The sequence below is a fragment of the Aulonocara sp. 'chitande type north' Nkhata Bay genome, linkage group LG23 (genome assembly GCF_057382095.1).
Source record: "Aulonocara sp. 'chitande type north' Nkhata Bay isolate Kocher_YH1m ecotype deep benthic linkage group LG23, A_spYH_male_GT1.1, whole genome shotgun sequence".
NCBI classification, from domain to species: Eukaryota; Metazoa; Chordata; class Actinopteri; order Cichliformes; family Cichlidae; genus Aulonocara; species Aulonocara sp. 'chitande type north' Nkhata Bay.
In genome coordinates, this window is record NC_141365.1 from 17635518 (window position 1) to 17654230 (window position 18713).

At 40.4% G+C, this 18713-nt stretch overlaps 1 protein-coding gene across 1 annotated transcript in view; it reads right to left on the minus strand.

The window, feature by feature from the left end:
- naaladl2 (N-acetylated alpha-linked acidic dipeptidase like 2) overlaps positions 1–18713 on the minus strand; it is a 546561-nt gene that overhangs the window by 199106 nt on the left and 328742 nt on the right. Inside the window, exon 11 of the mRNA XM_086283107.1 lies at positions 2027–2170. Coding sequence (XP_086139233.1) covers positions 2027–2170 — 144 coding nt within the window. The remainder of the gene's footprint in view (positions 1–2026; positions 2171–18713) is intronic.

Consider the following 18713-nt stretch of genomic DNA (forward strand, 5'->3'; position numbering starts at 1 on the left):
GAAAACGATTTTCAGTTTTTTTTGTAATTTATTGCACTTTTTTGCAATTAATGTAGTTACTATGGACTTAATGCATACATATTATTAAAATATGGGCTATAACAGTTGTATTGATGTATAGCAACTTGAAATGCTCCCACAAATGGCACTACAACATGTAAAAAAAATAATATAAGCTCTGGCGGACTTGGTTCTATGGTAGGTCTTAAAGGGTTAAATAAATATCGTCAAATAATCGAGATCTCAATTTTAGTGAAAATAATCGTGATTATCATTTTTGCCATAATCAGGCAGCCCTACCTGCTATAGTAAATAGAATCACTGGTTGATATTTGACATATTTTTTTATTGCTTCTAAGTGCTCAGCTTTCCTCTGTCTCTGCTCTTCCCTAACTTCAATCAGTTGAGGCAGATGGCCATCAAACGTGAATCCAGTTCAGCCCAGGATGATTTTATATTAAAAGAGGGTTTTTTCCCTTTTTATTGCAGCCGCTCCACAAAGGAAATTATTGACTTTCTCTATGTATTTGCCTACTGACAGGTCAACACTAGGGGTGTCATTCTGACCTTTATCTCTTTTGTCTCTTCTTTAATGTGATGGATTCTCAGTTAACGTTTTACACATCTTTTGCCATTACTTTTACAAAACTAGCTTTTATGTTGCTCTCAGACATTTACACTGCAAAGTGCTTACTCATAGGGGGTCATATCATTGTTGGATTTGCATGTATTATTGTAGGGTCTACCTTATAATATATAGCGCCTTGAGGCAACTGTTGTTGTGATTTGGCGCTGTATAATTAAAATTGAATTGAATTGAACTAGCAAATACAACATTTTGTTACTGCTAATTAGCATAAATAGCTCATCATAGTTTTTCTCAACCTATGTTTAAGCATCAGCACAAAACATGCTCCTATAATGATTAAACTAAAACTGTATGTCACCATAAACTTTGGGTAATATACTAGTAGCTAAAAAGAACCAGTAACAATAAGCTATAGTAATGAATCAGTCCCTTCTTTAATCTCCACCATGACTGTCACATAATCCTCCTTATATGTCTCTTACCTCTTATACTCCTTTCTGCCTTTTTACATTCATGCATCAAGCTGCTCTACCTTAAATAACATTTATAATGTTTTCTATTTAAAATCTATAAGTAATGTAATGAGAGCTCAACAGCAGTAGGGTTGGAAGCTTCCACAGGATCACAGAGGTCCAATTTAGAAAAGTTATATGTGTAACTTTTTCACTCAGTGAGTCTAACTAGACTATTTTCAACTATGAGTGCTATATATACATATGCAGTGGTTAAGAAAGTTGTCCTAACAGAGTGGTTTTGGATGGAAGACAGACAGATCCAGTACAAAAATGCAAGCTCTAGACACAGACCCTAAACTCACAATGGTAAATGAAATGGTAAATGGCCTGTATTTATATAGCGCTTCACTAGTCCCTAAGGACCCCAAAGCGCTTTACATATCCAGTCATCCACCCATTCACACACACATTCACACACTGGTGATGGTAAGCTACATTGTAGCCACAGCCACCCTGGGGCGCACTGACAGAGGCGAGGCTGCCGGACACTGGCGCCACCGGGCCCTCTGCCCACCACCAGTAGGCAACGGGTGAAGTGTCTTGCCCAAGGACACAACGACCGAGACTGTTCAAGCCGGGGCTCGAACCGGCAACCTTCCGATTACAAGGCGAGCCACAATAGGCACCCTAAGGATAAGGGAGACTAATAGAACCTAGATGAACTGATAAATCTATATCCTATGCTTTTAAGCACAATGCTTCATTGATCATAATGCCTGGTTTAATCCAAACATGTCCTAAAGCTGTGTCACTCATGTGCTCCATACACTGCCCCATTCATGCATGCTGTAACTTTTCGCTTGTGATTGAAGCTGGTTTGTTTTTATCAATTAAAAAAAAAAAACCCTCATACTTTTGAAAACACTTTCTGTTGAATGAGACATTATTAGCAACTCTGGTTTCCTGTAGTCTGTGTGCTTACCTGTATTGGGAGGCATTGCTAGAGGAATACAAGAGCCTTCCTGGCCCGTGGATGGCGATGACAGCAATGTCTTGGCGAGGAGGGCAGAGATGGGCTGAACCAACAAAGATGTCAGACTTCCCCGTGCTTCCTTTGACAACCCAACTAGAGAGATAAAAAAAAGAAAAAGAAAACATAGTCAGAAACTTGAGAGGCTACAACAAAAACAGACAAAACTTACTTGTGTAATTCAAAGTAACTCTATCATTACAGAGACTTTATAAAAAACAAAACAAAACATGGAAATACTCAAAGTTCTCATTTGGAGTTTGTCCTATTTACTATGCTAACCCTGGAAAACATTCAGGATTTATAAAGGTCAGTACAGAACTTGTATAACAAATGGACAGTAAACTGACAGATGAAAAAGAACACAGAAATTAATAGAGAGAGAATTAACTGCACATTAAATGAACTGAAATGAGATGAACTAATGAGAATGAGGAAGGCAATCACAAAGTAGCAAAACACAGTATGCAATCAACGACAAAGGAAAAATAAATATTTTTTAAGAATACAGTGCTAATCAAAAGTTTAAGACAACTTGAAAAATGGCAAAAAAAACAAACAACCCAAAAAACCAAAATCAGGTAAAAAAAATAAAAAAAAATCAGAGCTTCAACATGCAACAACAAGAAATGGGACTGAGACAAAACATTTTTTTGAGGATGCAATTTATTGAAAAACAACACTTAAACTAAAACAGGCTGTTTTACAGCTGATTAAAAGTTTAAGACCACACCTCCAAAAAAAACCTGTAACCCCCCGCCAAAAAAAAAGAAATCAAAGTTCCAAACATGAACTCAGTAATGAGTAGCTCCAGCGTTATTGTTGATCACTGTTGATCAAATTCGTTGGGCATATTTGATGCAAGCGTTTCCACGAGGTGAGTGGGAACATTTCTCCAAGTGGTGAAGACGGCCACACAAAGGGCATCTATTGTCTGGAACTGTTGTCCATTTTTGTAAACTTCCCTTGCCATCCATCCCCGAAGGTTATCAATTGGTTTTAGATCAGGGGAACAGAACATGCAGGATGTTCCATAAGAGTGATGTTATTCTCCTGGAAGAGGTCCCCTCCACTGTGCCACGTAGAAAACATCTCAGGTGGGATCTGTGGGATTGTCATGCCAGTAACGTTGGAAACCATCAGAACCATTAAGGTTAATTTTTTTTTCTCATCAGAGAAAAAAATGTCCCATGTTGGTGAAATCTTTTGGGGTCTTCCACTTGACTTTTTTGTTCCATAACCCTCAGGATCATTGAAGAAATTCCAAATGACTGTCTTACTCCATCCGACCTCAGCAGCGATTGTGCGCTGTGAGAGACCCAACCCGACCACGTTCAAAAAGGGGACGTTTTTTTGCCTTTACCATCAGAAAATTATGACATTGTAACTACCTGACGGAAAATAATAATGAATCCACATGTTTGCAAAGATTTGGCCTTTTAAAGGACTGTGGTCCGAAACTGTTGATCAGCTGTAAAACAGCCAGTTTCAGTTGTTTTCAACAAATTGAATGCTCAAAGAAATGTTTTGTCTCCTTGGAACCTTGTTCCAAAGGATTCGTGATCTGTAATAAAAAAACAAAAACAAATGAAAACTAAACATTGGTTTCAAGTTTTCTTTCCATTTCCTGACTTCAATGTAATAGACAAAAAAAATAATAAAAGATGGATTATTGGTATAACATCGACTGTACAGTCAGTACAGTTAATGAGGTTTAATGAGGCAGTTTGTTGTTAACATATGTAGAAATTATTTGGTTGATTACACACTTGAAACAAAATGATTACCATCAGTTGGTCACAGTTTAAATTTCCGTGTTTTTGTTTACTGATAAGAACACACGTCACTATTATGGAAATACAGAAATATAATTGATTTATCTTACTTCACAGGATACTATTCATCAAAAAAGTGACACAAATTCAAAAAAATCAACAAAAAACAACACACTGAAGTCTGCCACATGATGAAGAACACATTATTTGTCTGTGCCATATCCTGCTTAATTCATCATTCAGTTATCATTATGGGCAGGCTTGTCTGATTATCCTGACTGCTCTCCTGTCACTACCAGAAACACTGTTTGTCCTTCACAGGTTTCATCTATCCAGGGAAGAGTTGTGTCCATGTTACTGGGCACCTTTTATCTTCATTCCAATGTTATCTTCACTGTTATTGTGCTCTTCTTTTGTCCTTTTCTCCTTCAGCCCTTTAAGTTACTTCGAACAGAAATGATTTTTAAATATTCAGCCAATATGAACAATTGTCATCACTTTTTTTTGCCATCATTAAGAAAATAAAATAAAATTCACTTACTTAAGGTCCATGCAGTTTGAATAAATAGCCAAGCAACATCATTCCCCCGAGCCTTAAATATATATACTTGGGGTAGACAACATGTACTAGGTGTAGACGAATATTATGACTCATTGCAACAGTAACAAAGGCTTAAAAAACAATAGCAGAAGTGCTACCATCCACCTCGAGTAACCGCTATTGTAAAAATCCAGTCATCACTTTCCCTTAAGAGAAGTTAAAAATTCCAAAAACTCACTCATTTATGGCCATGAGCTCTGAGAAATGAGTAAAAGAATTAGACTGTGGATACATGCAACTGAAATGGAATTCCTCTACATGGTTTCTAACCTCAGCCTAAGTTGTCTGGTAATAATAATAATAATAATAATAATAATAATGGATTGGATTTATGTAGCGCTTTTCAAGGCACCCAAAGTGCTTTACAATACCACTATTCATTCACTCTCACATTCACACACTGGTAATGAGCTTAGATTAGAGCCTCTGCTCATTTGCATGAGAGAGTCAGCGGAGATGTTTCAGGCATCTCGAGATGCCTCCTATATATCTTCTGTTGGAGGTCTTACTGGCATGCTCAGTCAAAAAGAAGCCCAGGGTAGCCCATGAGCACACAGGAGAGATTATATCTTATCCGGCCTGGGAAAATCTCAAGATCCCCCAAGAAGAACTGGAAAATGTTGCTGGGGAAAACAACATCTGGAATATCCTGCTGCTGCCAAAGCAACTCAGATAAGAAGAAAATGATTGGATGGATGTTCACTTTATTTGTAGGTGTTTTATATACATACTTAGTGTCATTTAAAAATTGCTTGTAACATATCTCTAAGTTAATGTGTTCAAATGAGAAGCAAAGCATATATTCAATGCCTCCTTATTACTACTGTAACTAAAACAAAAACAATATAATCAATTCAGCAAACAACAGTTTAAACACTTTTGTGGCTTCCTTACTGTCATAAATTCAGTTTTAATTTTAATGTATCTGTTGTATATCTTCTGTATATCATATCATAAAATGGCAGGACTTTTTGCAATGCAGTACATACAGTGGGGCAAAAAAGTATTTAGTCAGCCACCGATTGTGCAAGTTCCCCCACTTAAAATGATGACAGAGGTCAGTAATTTGCACCAGAGGTACACTTCAACTGTGAGAGACAGAATGTCAAAAAATAATAATCCATGAATCCACATGGTAGAACTTGTAAAGAATTTATTCGTAAATCAGGGTGGAAAATAAGTATTTGGTCAATAACAAAAATACAACTCAATACTTTGTAACATAACCTTTGTTGGCAATAACAGAGGTCAAACGTTTACTATAGGTCTTTACCAGGTTTGCACACACAGTAGCTGGTATTTTGGCCCATTCCTCCATGCAGATCTTCTCGAGAGCAGTGATGTTTTGGGGCTGTCGCCGAGCAACACGGACTTTCAACTCCCGCCACAGATTTTCTATGGGGTTAAGGTCTGGAGACTGGCTAGGCCACTCCAGGACTTTCAAATGCTTCTTACGGAGCCACTCCTTTGTTGCCCGGGCGGTGTGTTTTGGATCATTGTCATGTTGGAAGACCCAGCCTCGTTTCATCTTCAAAGTTCTCACTGATGGAAGGAGGTTTTGGCTCAAAATCTCACGATACATGGCCCCATTCATTCTGTCCTTAACACGGATCAGTCGTCCTGTCCCCTTGGCAGAAAAACAGCCCCATAGCATGATGTTTCCACCCCCATGCTTCACAGTAGGTATGGTGTTCTTGGGATGCAACTCAGTATTCTTCTTCCTCCAAACACGACGAGTTGAGTTTATACCAAAAAGTTCTACTTTGGTTTCATCTGACCACATGACATTCTCCCAATCCTCTGCTGTATCATCCATGTGCTCTCTGGCAAACTTCAGACGGGCCTGGACATGCACTGGCTTCAGCAGCGGAACACGTCTGGCACTGCGGGATTTCAAATTCAAATTCAAAATTCAAATTCAAATTTTATTTGTCACGTACACAGTCATACACAGTACGATATGCAGTGAAATGCTTGGACAACTGCTCGTGACCTAAAGAAAACAAAAAAGGAAAGGCTATGAATAAGATAGGAAATAAATATGAAAAATTAAAAAGGGTAAATTTAACTAGGAAGGAATAAAATATAAATTAAGGTTAAAAATGAAATAACTGTACAACACAAATTAGAATGAAGGGTAAATTTAACTGGGAAGAATAAGATAAAATATATAAATTAAAGTTGAAAATAAAATAACTGTACAACAAAATACACAATACACAATATAGAACTATATAAGAATGTATGAAGAAATCTAAATATAAATAAATATATACACAATAACAGCAGCTGTACAAGTATTAACCGGAAATGAAGAATATAGTGACCAGTGTTGTGCAAAAACAATGTCCAGAATGTCCAGTGTGTGTGTAAGAACTGTATGTGTGGGTCAGTACTGTGTGGTGGTGTGATTGAGAGACCGTATCGCCTGCGGGAAGAAGCTCCTCCTCAGTCTCTCTGTGTTGGTCTTCAGGGAGCGGAATCGCTTTCCTGACCTCAACAGAGAGAACAGTCTGTTGTTGGGATGGCTGAGGTCCTTCACGATCTTCCTGGCCTTGGTCCAGCACCGCCTGCTGTAGATTGAGTGCAGGTCAGGGAGCTCGGAGCGGATGGTGCGCTCAGCTGACCGCACAACCCTCTGTAGAGCTCGTCTGTCCTGCATGGTGCTGTTCCCGAACCAGGTTAAGATGTTTCCCGCCAGGATGCTCTCTATGGTGCAAGAGTAAAAGTTCCTGAGCACCTTGGAGGGCAGTTGGAAGTCTCTCAAGCGTCTGAGGTGGTAGAGACGCTGTCGGGCCTTTTTCACCACGGTGTTGATGTGACAGGACCATGACAGGTCCTGCGTGATGTGAACTCCGAGGTATTTGAAGCTGTCCACTCTCTCCACTGGGCACTCGTTGATGACGGGGGTCTGGTAGTTCCTCTCCTGCTTAGTGCTGAAGTCCACTATCAGCTCCTTTGTCTTACTGACGTTTAGAAGGAGGTTGTTCCTCTGGCACCAGTTCTCCAGATTCCTAATCTCCTTCAGGTAGGCCGTCTCGTTGTTATCAGAGATCAGGCCCACCACGACGGTGTCGTCAGCAAACTTGATGATGGTGGTGGAGCTGGTAGTGGCCACACAGTCATATGTGTACAAAGAGTACAGCAGGGGGCTCAGAACACACCCCTGGGGGGCTCCAGTGCTGAGAGTGGTGGAGGCTGAGACATGTCCGCCCATCCTTACTGCCTGTGGTCTGCCAGTTAGGAAGTTGGAGATCCACTGACACATAGATGAGCTGAGTCCCAGATGCTCCAGCTTGGTGGTGAGTGTGGAGGGAATTATGGTGTTAAATGCAGAGCTGTAGTCTATGAAGAGCATTTTAACATAATTCCCCCTTCTAGTGTCCAAGTGAGTGAGTGATGTGTGGAGGAGATGAGAGATGGCATCGTCTGTGGAACGATTTGGACGGTAAGCGAACTGTAGTGGGTCCAGTGTGTCTGGTAGTGAAGAAATGATGAAGTCTCTGACCAGGCGTTCAAAGCACTTCATCACTACTGAGGTGAGGGCTACAGGGCGATAGTCATTGAGAGAAGCAGGGTGGGGTTTCTTCGGGACAGGAACAATGATGGACTCTTTGAAGCATGTGGGGATCACCGACTGAGATAAAGAGATGTTGAATATCTCAGTGAACACAGGAGCTAGCTGGTATGCGCAGTCTCTTAGGATACGACCTGGGATGCCGTCTGGTCCTGCTGCTTTCCTGGTGTTCACTCTCTTGAAGGCTCTCCTTACTTCATGCTCGGAGATGACGAGCACGTTTCCGGTGCTGGCAGTATCTTCCTGTCTGCAGCCGTTAGCGCCGCTAACACTAGCATTGTTGGAGACCTTAGCTGCAGCCTCGAAGCGAGCATAGAAAGTGTTCAGCTCGTCTGCCAGTCACGGCCGCGTTCGTCATACCGGTTGTTGGTGCTTTGTAGTCCGTTATTGTCCTTAGTCCCCGCCACAGGCTCCTAGAGTCACTCTGTTGGAGTTGTGACTCTAGTTTCCTCCCGTAGCGCTGCTTCGCCTCTTTCACCGCCCTCCGCACGTTATATGACGCGGCTTTGTACGGGTCCATGTCCCCCGTCATGAGTCCCGTGTTGTAGGCAGCGGTGCGGGATCTCAGAGCGTCGCGGATGGTTTTATCCACCCACGGCTTCTGGTTGGGAAACGTTGTGATAGTCTTTGTCTCCACGGTATCATCCGCTAGTTTCCCGATGAATCCCACAACCGCTTCCGTAAACACGTTGACGTCATCGTCGGAGCTGTTTCTGAACATGCCCCAGTCTGCGTCATCGAGTGCGTCCTGTAACGCGGCCACCGATTGATCCGTCCAGCGCGCGACCTTCCTCTGAACCGGAACTTCCTGTTCTCGAAAGAATGTCCTTTATCCTTAAGATGCAGATGGACTGCTGAGTCTTGTCCTGTGGAGGTGGCTCTTCTGTGTTGTGCCATGTGCTTGTGAAGTGGCTGTTTGGTCTCTCCAATGTAGAGGTCTGGGCATTCCTCGCTGCACTGTACAGCATACACCACATTGGGCCAGCAACACGCTCGGACAAAAACTGGTTCACCCGAAAGACAAAACGCCAAAACACAGACTTAACAATGTGGTGTATGCTGTAGATATTGAAATATAGATTCTTCCGATACCAGTAATTTATGTTCTAGAATCGATTCTCATATTAAAATATCGATATTTTAGTACTTTGGGGTAAATTTGTAGTTTTTCATTAACAGGAACACAGTGGAAAGAAACTATATCATTTGGATCTAAAGAAGAAACTACTTCCTGTTACGCCTTTCATAGTCAGATGCGAAATACGGCTGTATAAATGTGTTGCAGCCCCTGGCCAGTGTTGCCAACTCCTCAGCAAGGAAAATCGCTATTGGCTATACTAAAAGTCGCTAGAAGTCGCTAAACGACGTCATCGCCTAATTTGCATAATTGGTCATGCTAATGTCATTGTAACACATGTTGTAGGAGAGAAAAAAAGAAGAGACAAAGTGAGTAAAAAAACGTCCTAAATGCATTTAGAATTTATTTAGAACTACAAATTAAATTTCTTTCTTCTTCTCTTTTTTTATGTCACAATTCCAACCTTACTCCTTTATCTGCGCTTGGACCGGCAAAAGTGACCCGAAATAGGCACTCTGGTGGAGTTACTTTGTGTGTGTGTGTGTGTGTGTGTGTGTGTAAGTAGTTTTAAACCTTGTGATCCACAAAACAACATAACAGTAAAAGAAGAACTGATTGCGTTACAGCCAGTGCGGGAGCAGAGGCTTCACTCATACGCGATTCATTTGCAGTCTGGACGCTTAGGTGGGAACATCTCCTGCCCTGATAGCAGCTGGGGGAGGACTATCCTCTGCCCGTGAGTGCTTTGGCACGGGCGAGGTGCCCAGAGCAGCACCCGCTGCTTGTTGAGAAGAACGATACATGCTTGTCATAAATAAGTCTCCAATAACACCAGAAAAAGTCACCAGATTTGTCGCTAGTCGGTATTTAGAAAAAAAATTGCTGAGGGGCTCTGAAAACTCACTAAATATAGTGACAAAGTCACTAAGTTGGCAACACTGCACCTGGCGTGTGCACTCGCAACAATGCCTGAGCCTAAACGGAGTCATGTGTGGATGTATTTTACCTCCACAAACAGCCAAGATGCGGTTTGCAATACATGTGGCAAAACAGTGAGGTGTTGTGGCAACACCACTAACCCCATCAAACACCTCAGAGTAAATCATATCACAGAATATGACGAGCGTATGTTGAGGCGAACTGAAGAGGAGGAGAGGGACAGGTGCTGCTAGGGCGAAACAGACGTCTCTCGCGGAGTCCTTTAGTGCTGCAGGCAGGCAACGTGTTCAAATAGCGCACAACTTCAGGTTTTTTATTTCTATATGATTATTCTGCATCATTAAGCAATAAGAACAAGTAGTCTGATGTCCTGTACTCATTATGAAACTATATTATTATATTATTATTACAATTACATAATGCAATTCTATATTGTATTATGAAATACAATTAAACATTAAGTTTTTGTACAGAGTATCGGTATCGGATCAGTATCGTCAATACCACCCTGGATTTGACTTGTTATTGGATCGGAAAGGAAATCAGTGGTATCGCACATCACTAATGAACATGTGGACTGATCCGTGCTAGGGAGGAGGACGGTAGTGACGTGGCATTTTCAAAACACATCTTTCATCCTTCCACACTGAGAAGCAAAATTTCCAGCGTACTTAGTTTTTCTAAGTTAAGATAACTCAAATAAATTGAGTTGATCAGCATTTTTGCATAAAAACTACTGGTAACTTACTTAAATTGAGTTCTAATAACATCTTGATAAAAATTGAGTTCAGCCTACTTAATATTTTTAATTAAACACAATATTAGATTTTACAGTGGTCCATGAGTCGTTTGGTACTGGGCAGTAAGAGTTGAGGCTCGGGTGTGAAATTTATGGTTTTCAGGGTTTTCGGTCGGTTTTTATCGTTATTTTTTAATCGTTTTTATTGTTAACTCTGTTTCCCTGGGTCTTTCCCCGTGTGTTATGAATAAATCTTCCTTTTTTTGGTACCGGTACTGGTTTTATTTTGTTGTATTTATCCGCGACACCTTAAAGGCCGGTCCGTGAAAGTATTGTTTGACATAAACCGGTCGTGGCGCAAAAAGGGTTGGGGACCGCCGCCCTAGGTAATAGGTCAATGATTGATCCTCAGTTGTGGGGTGAGTTTGGTGAGGCTATGGACTTTCAGACTGTCTCAAAGCGATTCTGGCAAACCATCACGTGCCTCAGGAGGGGAAAGTCTCGCTTTATCTAAAAGGTGTATAGTGGGGTACTGCTGATTTTAATATCTGAGGACATAGTCACACGGTGAAATGAATACTTTGAAGACCTTAATCTCATGAAGACAGAGGTTTCTCTTAGAGGAAGCACTGTCTGGGGATGACTTGTCCATCACTGGTGCGAGATTACTGAGGTAGTTAAACAACTCCTTGATGCCGTAGCCCTTGGAGTGGATGAGATTTACCTGGTTCTTAAAGGCTGTGTTGCGTTGAGATCTGGGGTGGTGCCTCTGGATCGGCAGACTGGGGAAGGTGGGCTCCAACTACAGGGAATGACACTCTTCAAGTCTATGGCAGTCTATGTACAGGAAAGACTTCTTTCAAGCTGGTGTTGGACTCCACCAGGATTGCTCTTTGTCACCAATCCTGTGTATAATTTATGGATAGAATATTTAGGTGTAGCCAAATGGCGGAAAGCTTCCGCCTTGTTGATATCAGAAACTCATCTCTTCTACCTTAGAGATATGGTGGGGAGTTCAGGCATTCGAGAGAGTATTCAGAATAGAGCTGCTACTCTTCCACATCAAAAGGAGCCAACTGAGATGGTTTGGGCATCTGACTAGGATGCCTCCTGGACGTCTTCCCGGTCTAATATTCTGGACATGTCCTGCTGAGAGAAAACTGGGGTAGATTCTGAATACTCTGAGTTCAGGACACGAGAGCTCATATCTCTCCACTGGGAATGCCTCGGTGTTCCCTTAGATAACCTGGAAAGAGGGACATCTGGGCGTAGTTGCTGAGGCTGCTGCCCCTGTGACCTGGCCCCAGACAAGTGAAGAAAAGGTTTGCAAAGCTACGCTGTACTGCAATGTTCTTTTGTTTGAGAAAGACATTTTCTCCTCAGGACCCTTCCAAACAAGCTGTACTGTTCAGTTTACCATATAGACCATCACAAAATACTACCTAAAATCTCTTGTCTGAGCTTTTGTGCTCGTTTTATTATGTTTTATTTTATTTTGTTTTATGTTAATAATTTATTTATGTATTGTTTGCAGTTTCTCTGGTCACTGCATGGTCTGACCATGAGGTAAATTTGGTGTGTTGAGTTAACACCCACATGTTCTAGATGAGCTAATGCCAAAAATTGTGCTTTAAAAGGTCATCACACTTGCAATTATGATCAATTAATTTGTTCACTTTCAGATCCCAAATCACTTTGGAAAACACTATGTGATGGCGACAACATGAAGCTATTTTATTTTTGAATTATCAGTGATATGTTCATGTGTTTGTGTTGGAATAGACGGCTGGAGCCTCTGCTCTAAGTGTCTCTTACCGCCACGAGCGGGTTTATATTGGAGTCAATGGAGAACCCAGACCACTTAATAAGGATGTGGAAGGGTACCTTTTGCTTAACTATGAGATGCCTAGGGGCGTGACAAATCGTTGGTATGTTACTCGTTGAAAATGATAATGCTCTCGACTATCACTTACTCTCTTGATTTCTTTGGAAGCAGTAAGGGTGTATTACACAAGACTGCATAATCTACTGAAAACCTTGTTTTCAACATAACTGTAAATCTCTTGTTCCAGTGTGAGCAAGAAACAAACTTAAATAAATCCTTCAAATTCTACAGCCATTTTTATACAATCAAAAGATGTCTCTTTAATGTAATTTCGTTGCTCAGGAAAAAAAAAAAGAAGAATTCCAAAATGAAATATGTATTTTTTAATCTCTTTGCCGTAGTTGAACTATAATATGTTCACAAATAAATAGAATTTCCGATCACCCATAGCCAGCAGTCATAACTCATTACAAAGGCATGCTCTTTGGTCCCTAATATCTAATTTCCTCAGCCAGTTGCTTTTTGCATACCCCATTAACTTAAGCATATTGTCACTTTTCTGCTTCTCTTGCAACTGATCTATCCATACTAAGTTTGTGAATAATCTATACACTAACCTCAACAGAGAGGACAAGTTCAACAGCCACTGAAAAATCCCTTGTGGTATCTTTGAACCAAAATTAAAGTCAATAGCTTTCTGCAGCTGTTCTTGAGTGTCGCAGCAGCATTCCAACTCATAAAGTAATAAAATAAAGTGTGCGTGTTAGTCCCCATAGGGAAATACAGTGGGGCAAAAAAGTATTTAGTCAGCCACCGATTGTGCAAGTTCCCCCACTTAAAATGATGACAGAGGTCAGTAATTTGCACCAGAGGTACACTTCAACTGTGAGAGACAGAATGTGAAAAAAAAATCCATGAATTCACATGGTAGGATTTGTAAAGAATTTATTCGTAAATTAGGGTGGGAAATAAGTATTTGGTCACCTCAAACAAGGAAAATCTCTGGCTCTCACAGACCTGTAACGTCTTCCGTAAGAAGCTTTTCTGTCCCCCACTCGTTACTTGTATGAATGGCACCTATTTGAACTCATCATCTGTATAAAAGACACCTGTCCACAGCCTCAAACAGTCAGACTCCAAACTCCGCCATGGCCAAGACCAAAGAGCTTTCGAAGGACACCAGGAAAAGTATTGTAGACCTGCACCAGACTGGGAAGAGTGAATCTACAATAGGCAAGCAGCTTGGTGTGAAAAAATCAACTGTGGGAGCAATCATCAGAAAATGGAAGACATACAAGACCACTGATAATCTCCCTAGATCTGGGGCTCCACGCAAGATCTCATCCCGTGGGGTCAAAATGATCATGAGAACGGTGAGCAAAGATCCCAGAACCACACGGGGGGACCTGGTGAATGACCTGCAGAGAGCTGGGACCAAAGTAACAAAGGTCACCATCAGTAACACACTACAACGGCAGGGAATCAAATCCCGCAGTGCCAGACGTGTTCCGCTGCTGAAGCCAGTGCATGTCCAGGCCCGTCTGAAGTTTGCCAGAGAGCACATGGATGATACAGCAGAGGATTGGGAGAATGTCATGTGGTCAGATGAAACCAAAGTAGAACTTTTTGGTATAAACTCAACTCGTCGTGTTTGGAGGAAGAAGAATACTGAGTTGCATCCCAAGAACACCATACCTACTGTGAAGCATGGGGGTGGAAACATCATGCTATGGGGCTGTTTTTCTGCCAAGGGGACAGGACGACTGATCCGTGTTAAGGACAGAATGAATGGGGCCATGTATCGTGAGATTTTGAGCCAAAACCTCCTTCCATCAGTGAGAACTTTGAAGATGAAACGAGGCTGGGTCTTCCAACATGACAATGATCCAAAACACACCGCCCGGGCAACAAAGGAGTGGCTCCGTAAGAAGCATTTGAAAGTCCTGGAGTGGCCTAGCCAGTCTCCAGACCTCAACCCCATAGAAAATCTGTGGCGGGAGTTGAAAGTCCGTGTTGCTCGGCGACAGCCCCAAAACATCACTGCTCTCGAGAAGATCTGCATGGAGGAATGGGCCAAAATACCAGCTACTGTGTGTGCAAACCAGGTAAAGACCTATAGTAAACGTTTGACCTCTGTTATTGCCAACAAAGGTTATGTTACAAAGTATTGAGTTGTATTTTTGTTATTGACCAAATACTTATTTTCCACCCTGATTTACGAATAAATTCTTTACAAATCCTACCATGTGAATTCATGGATTTTTTTTTGACATTCTGTCTCTCACAGTTGAAGTGTACCTCTGGTGCAAATTACTGACCTCTGTCATCATTTTAGGTGGGGGAACTTGCACAATCGGTGGCTGACTAAATACTTTTTTGCCCCACTGTAGTTCCTCTGCATTTAACCCATTCACCCAGTGAAGCAGTGGGCAGCCACCATTGCAGCGCCCGGGGAGCAGTGTGTAGGGACGGTACCTTGCTCAGGGGTACCTCAGGGTAGCCGTTCAGTGGAGTCGAACCCCCGACCTTCCGATCATGGGGCCACCACTCTACCTACTGAGCTATCCCTGCCTCATCAGGAGGATGATTAATAATCCATGAACGACATGGAAGACAAGGACGGGGACGGAGATAGGGGTTATCAGGAGGAGGCAAGGGTTGAAAAACTGAGCATAGGGAATAAGGCAAAAAGTACAGACAAAAGGGGAGGTCAGAAGATGGATGAAAAGATGGGGGAAAATGGTCTGAAAGGAAGAAAGATGAGAGGTTAGAGAACAGAATAGGGGATAAGACAAGTGAATAGCAGATGAAGTGACAATATAGGCAAAGGTTGACAGAAGATGAACACAGGGGAAGAAGAGGAAAGATGACATGAGAAGACATTGGAGGATGGAGGAACAGAAAGATACTACATCTAGGGTAAGAAAGGGGCAGTGAAAGTGTAAAAAAGACAAGAGAGTTCAGATGGAAGTATGAAAACAAGAACAGAAATGCACATCGGGAAAAGCACAAAGTGTTATGGATTCAGCAAGAAAGACGCTCAGAAATAAGTAAAATTGAATTTATTAAGGATTTTCTAATTACGTTTTTAAAGCAGATAACCATACAGTAATATAATTATTGGCTATTATTTCTGTTCCCTCATTTATGCATCAGTAACGTATTAGGATACTAGCAAGTTCCATTACAGCACAATCACCTGATATTTATTCTCATGTTTATGTAGGTGGCTGATGCTTCAATTACACTTGCATATTCTTGGCATCTTGCTGTTAGTTTTCTCAACAGTAAACCTTAGCCACAGCTTACCGTAGATGCTCTGTGGTATGAACTGTACTTGTAGTCAACTACTTGTCAAGAACATGGTGAATAAAGATGACTCATTTGACCTTTCTCTCCACGTACCATGTGGAAACATGTGTGCATATAGTTTTAGCACTTCAACTCTATTATAACATCCTCTACAGCTTTAATGTGTTGTTATTGGTGACACTAATGCGACTGTCAGCGCATTTGGATCTGCACTCAAGGAAAGGTTGCTGTTTCTATACAGCACATATGTGTTAATCGCAATCGTAATTTCGACCACAGATTTTGGCTGTATTTACTGAAATATTTCCTATAGATCTAAATGTAGTGTAGACGTTTTAAAAGTCATGGCTTTTCTAAAACAGCAGTTTTTATGTCTGACAGTCCTGCCATCCACATCCCAAAAAAAAAAGGATTGAAAGGATTTTTTTCCATTTCTTATATCTCAGAATTATGCGGGCCATTTTAATGATTTTATACAAAACACAATATGTCTGAATTGCTTAATTGTACCATGTCAGGAGGAACTCTGAGTCTTGTCTGGGAGGAGTTATTAGGAGTAGGACTTATTCCTTAATACTGCTTATGTGTTTTCACCCCTAAGAGAAAACAAAAAAGTTTTGATTAGTGGCTCGGTCTGAAATTAGGTTGTATTTTGTATGTCACCATGGTGGAAACTACACAGACTTTAACTTACACATTCTTTGCTTGCCTTCCTATCCTTCCAGCCAATGCAAAATCAGCAGAATTCTGCTATGAATACCAACCTCAAGTCTGTTCATCAGTGAAACTTATAAAACTTATCGAATATCTTTTTTTTTTTCTTTTTTTTTTGAATAATGATATTACATGTAACACTTCTCAATTTTTCTTTCTCACATGGTAAATTCTCCTATTTTATCTGACATTTTTTGTCCCATGGACTTTAACTTCAACCTTTTTTCTCTTCACTTTTCTCCATCGTCTGAATGTTCAGTAAAGCAAGAACTCCATAAATCAATACCTGGGCAGCTTCCACACTCTGTAAATCAGTCTTTCCATTACTGGACACTGATATTAACAGATACCTGGACTGACAGACTGGCTCTATAGGGCAATGATTCTTTGTGTGTGTTTCCTTACGTGTTTGTGTGTAACCAAGTGAAGGGCTCTGACATCTTGACATATCACGGAGGCAGGACCAGCCTCCATGGTGTGCAGACCAGGCAGAACTCATCAAATCATTTAGTTGAAAAACTGTCAAGAAGTAGATTCTTTACGAATTGAGAAAAGATTTAAGTTAATGAAATCTACATTTTTAATCTTAAAAACTGCTTATTTTGTTTATTTGATGCCAGCACATGCACAGTTAGCTCAATTAACACAACAAATCTTTTTTTGCTTGTTTGTTTCATGTTAATGGTGATTGTGTCTGAAATAGCTGTTATGTCTAGATTTAGGAAGTGCAGAGTGGCAGGTTCAGAGAGGAACTGGTTTAAAGGTAGTAACTGATGCAACTTTTTAAAATTACATTGTGCATGTTCCAGGAAAGAAAAACTACTAAAAGAAGCAAAGCATAAGATTTTGATATTTATGATATATGTTGCGTTCATAAAAAGCTGAAACATATTAGCATTTTGGCACATGTTTGTACTTTCTTACTGCACAGTACTCTGTTAACTATTTGATTTCATATACAGCTGGAGAGCATCTGCACAGTAGCAAAAATTTCTGCACTATTTCCCAATAGCATTATACCAAAACTCTGAGTGATACCAGAAACTTGTGGAAATCAATAACTAAATTTTGTTTGTTTGTGAAAGAATTATAATTTATAAGAGCAAACTTGAATCTATCTGATAAATTTCATTAAAAAACTGTAATAGTTTTCATTAAACCCAATGATATGTTCCAGTTTTTGTAAAAAATACAAACATACAGATGTCTTGATCAATAGTGCCAAACACATCCCTGAGGTCTGGCAGTTAAATTAAAATGACAAATGCATTATCTGGGACAATGACATGGTCACACATTGGTTGGGTTGCAGGTGCACTAGTGTGGAGGTTCCTCATGTACCACTAATGCATTAATAAATAAGGTAGCTATATGATAAAGGAACTGCTAAAAGTAGCAGTAGAGTGCCAGTGTTGTAGCAGAATCATAAGAAGGACAAAGAGGTATCAATTTTAGGTGAATAGCAATGGAGGTAAAAAGCTTAAGGAAAGGTAAACTTATTTTAGGTGCATTCTTCATTACTATAAGTAATTGGTGTCATATCAGTTATTGGTGTAGTGGTAAATACGACCTATGTGGAAACATATAGGGTCTATATAAACCCAAATGAGGGTAGTTGATTTCAAGGCATTTGAAAGTGTCTGAACATTTACAAGTACCATTGTCATGACTTGTATTTCATATACAGTATATCCACAGGAATTATTTTAATGTATTCATTCATTTATTTCCCACCAGCATCCAAGTGTATCAAAGTTTGCCAGAAAATAGAATCCTTCTTCCCTGTTAATTAACATGGCTAAACTGCCAAATTATTAACTGCTTTTTTTATTTCTTTTTTTAAACTAAAGTTATTTAAGCTTTTTCCTCAGTTTTAGGAGCCCTTATGAATTATTATTCTATTCGCAACATAAATAGACCGACATGGCCATAAAGCAAACATGCCCATTATCTGTAAGAAAATACTGGTCTGGCAATACCTCACATATCCATTTTAATCTTTGTTTCTTTCGGGTTTTTTTGTTTGTTTGTTTTTGTTTACAAATCCCAGCAATAATTACAGTAAAATACACAAAAAAC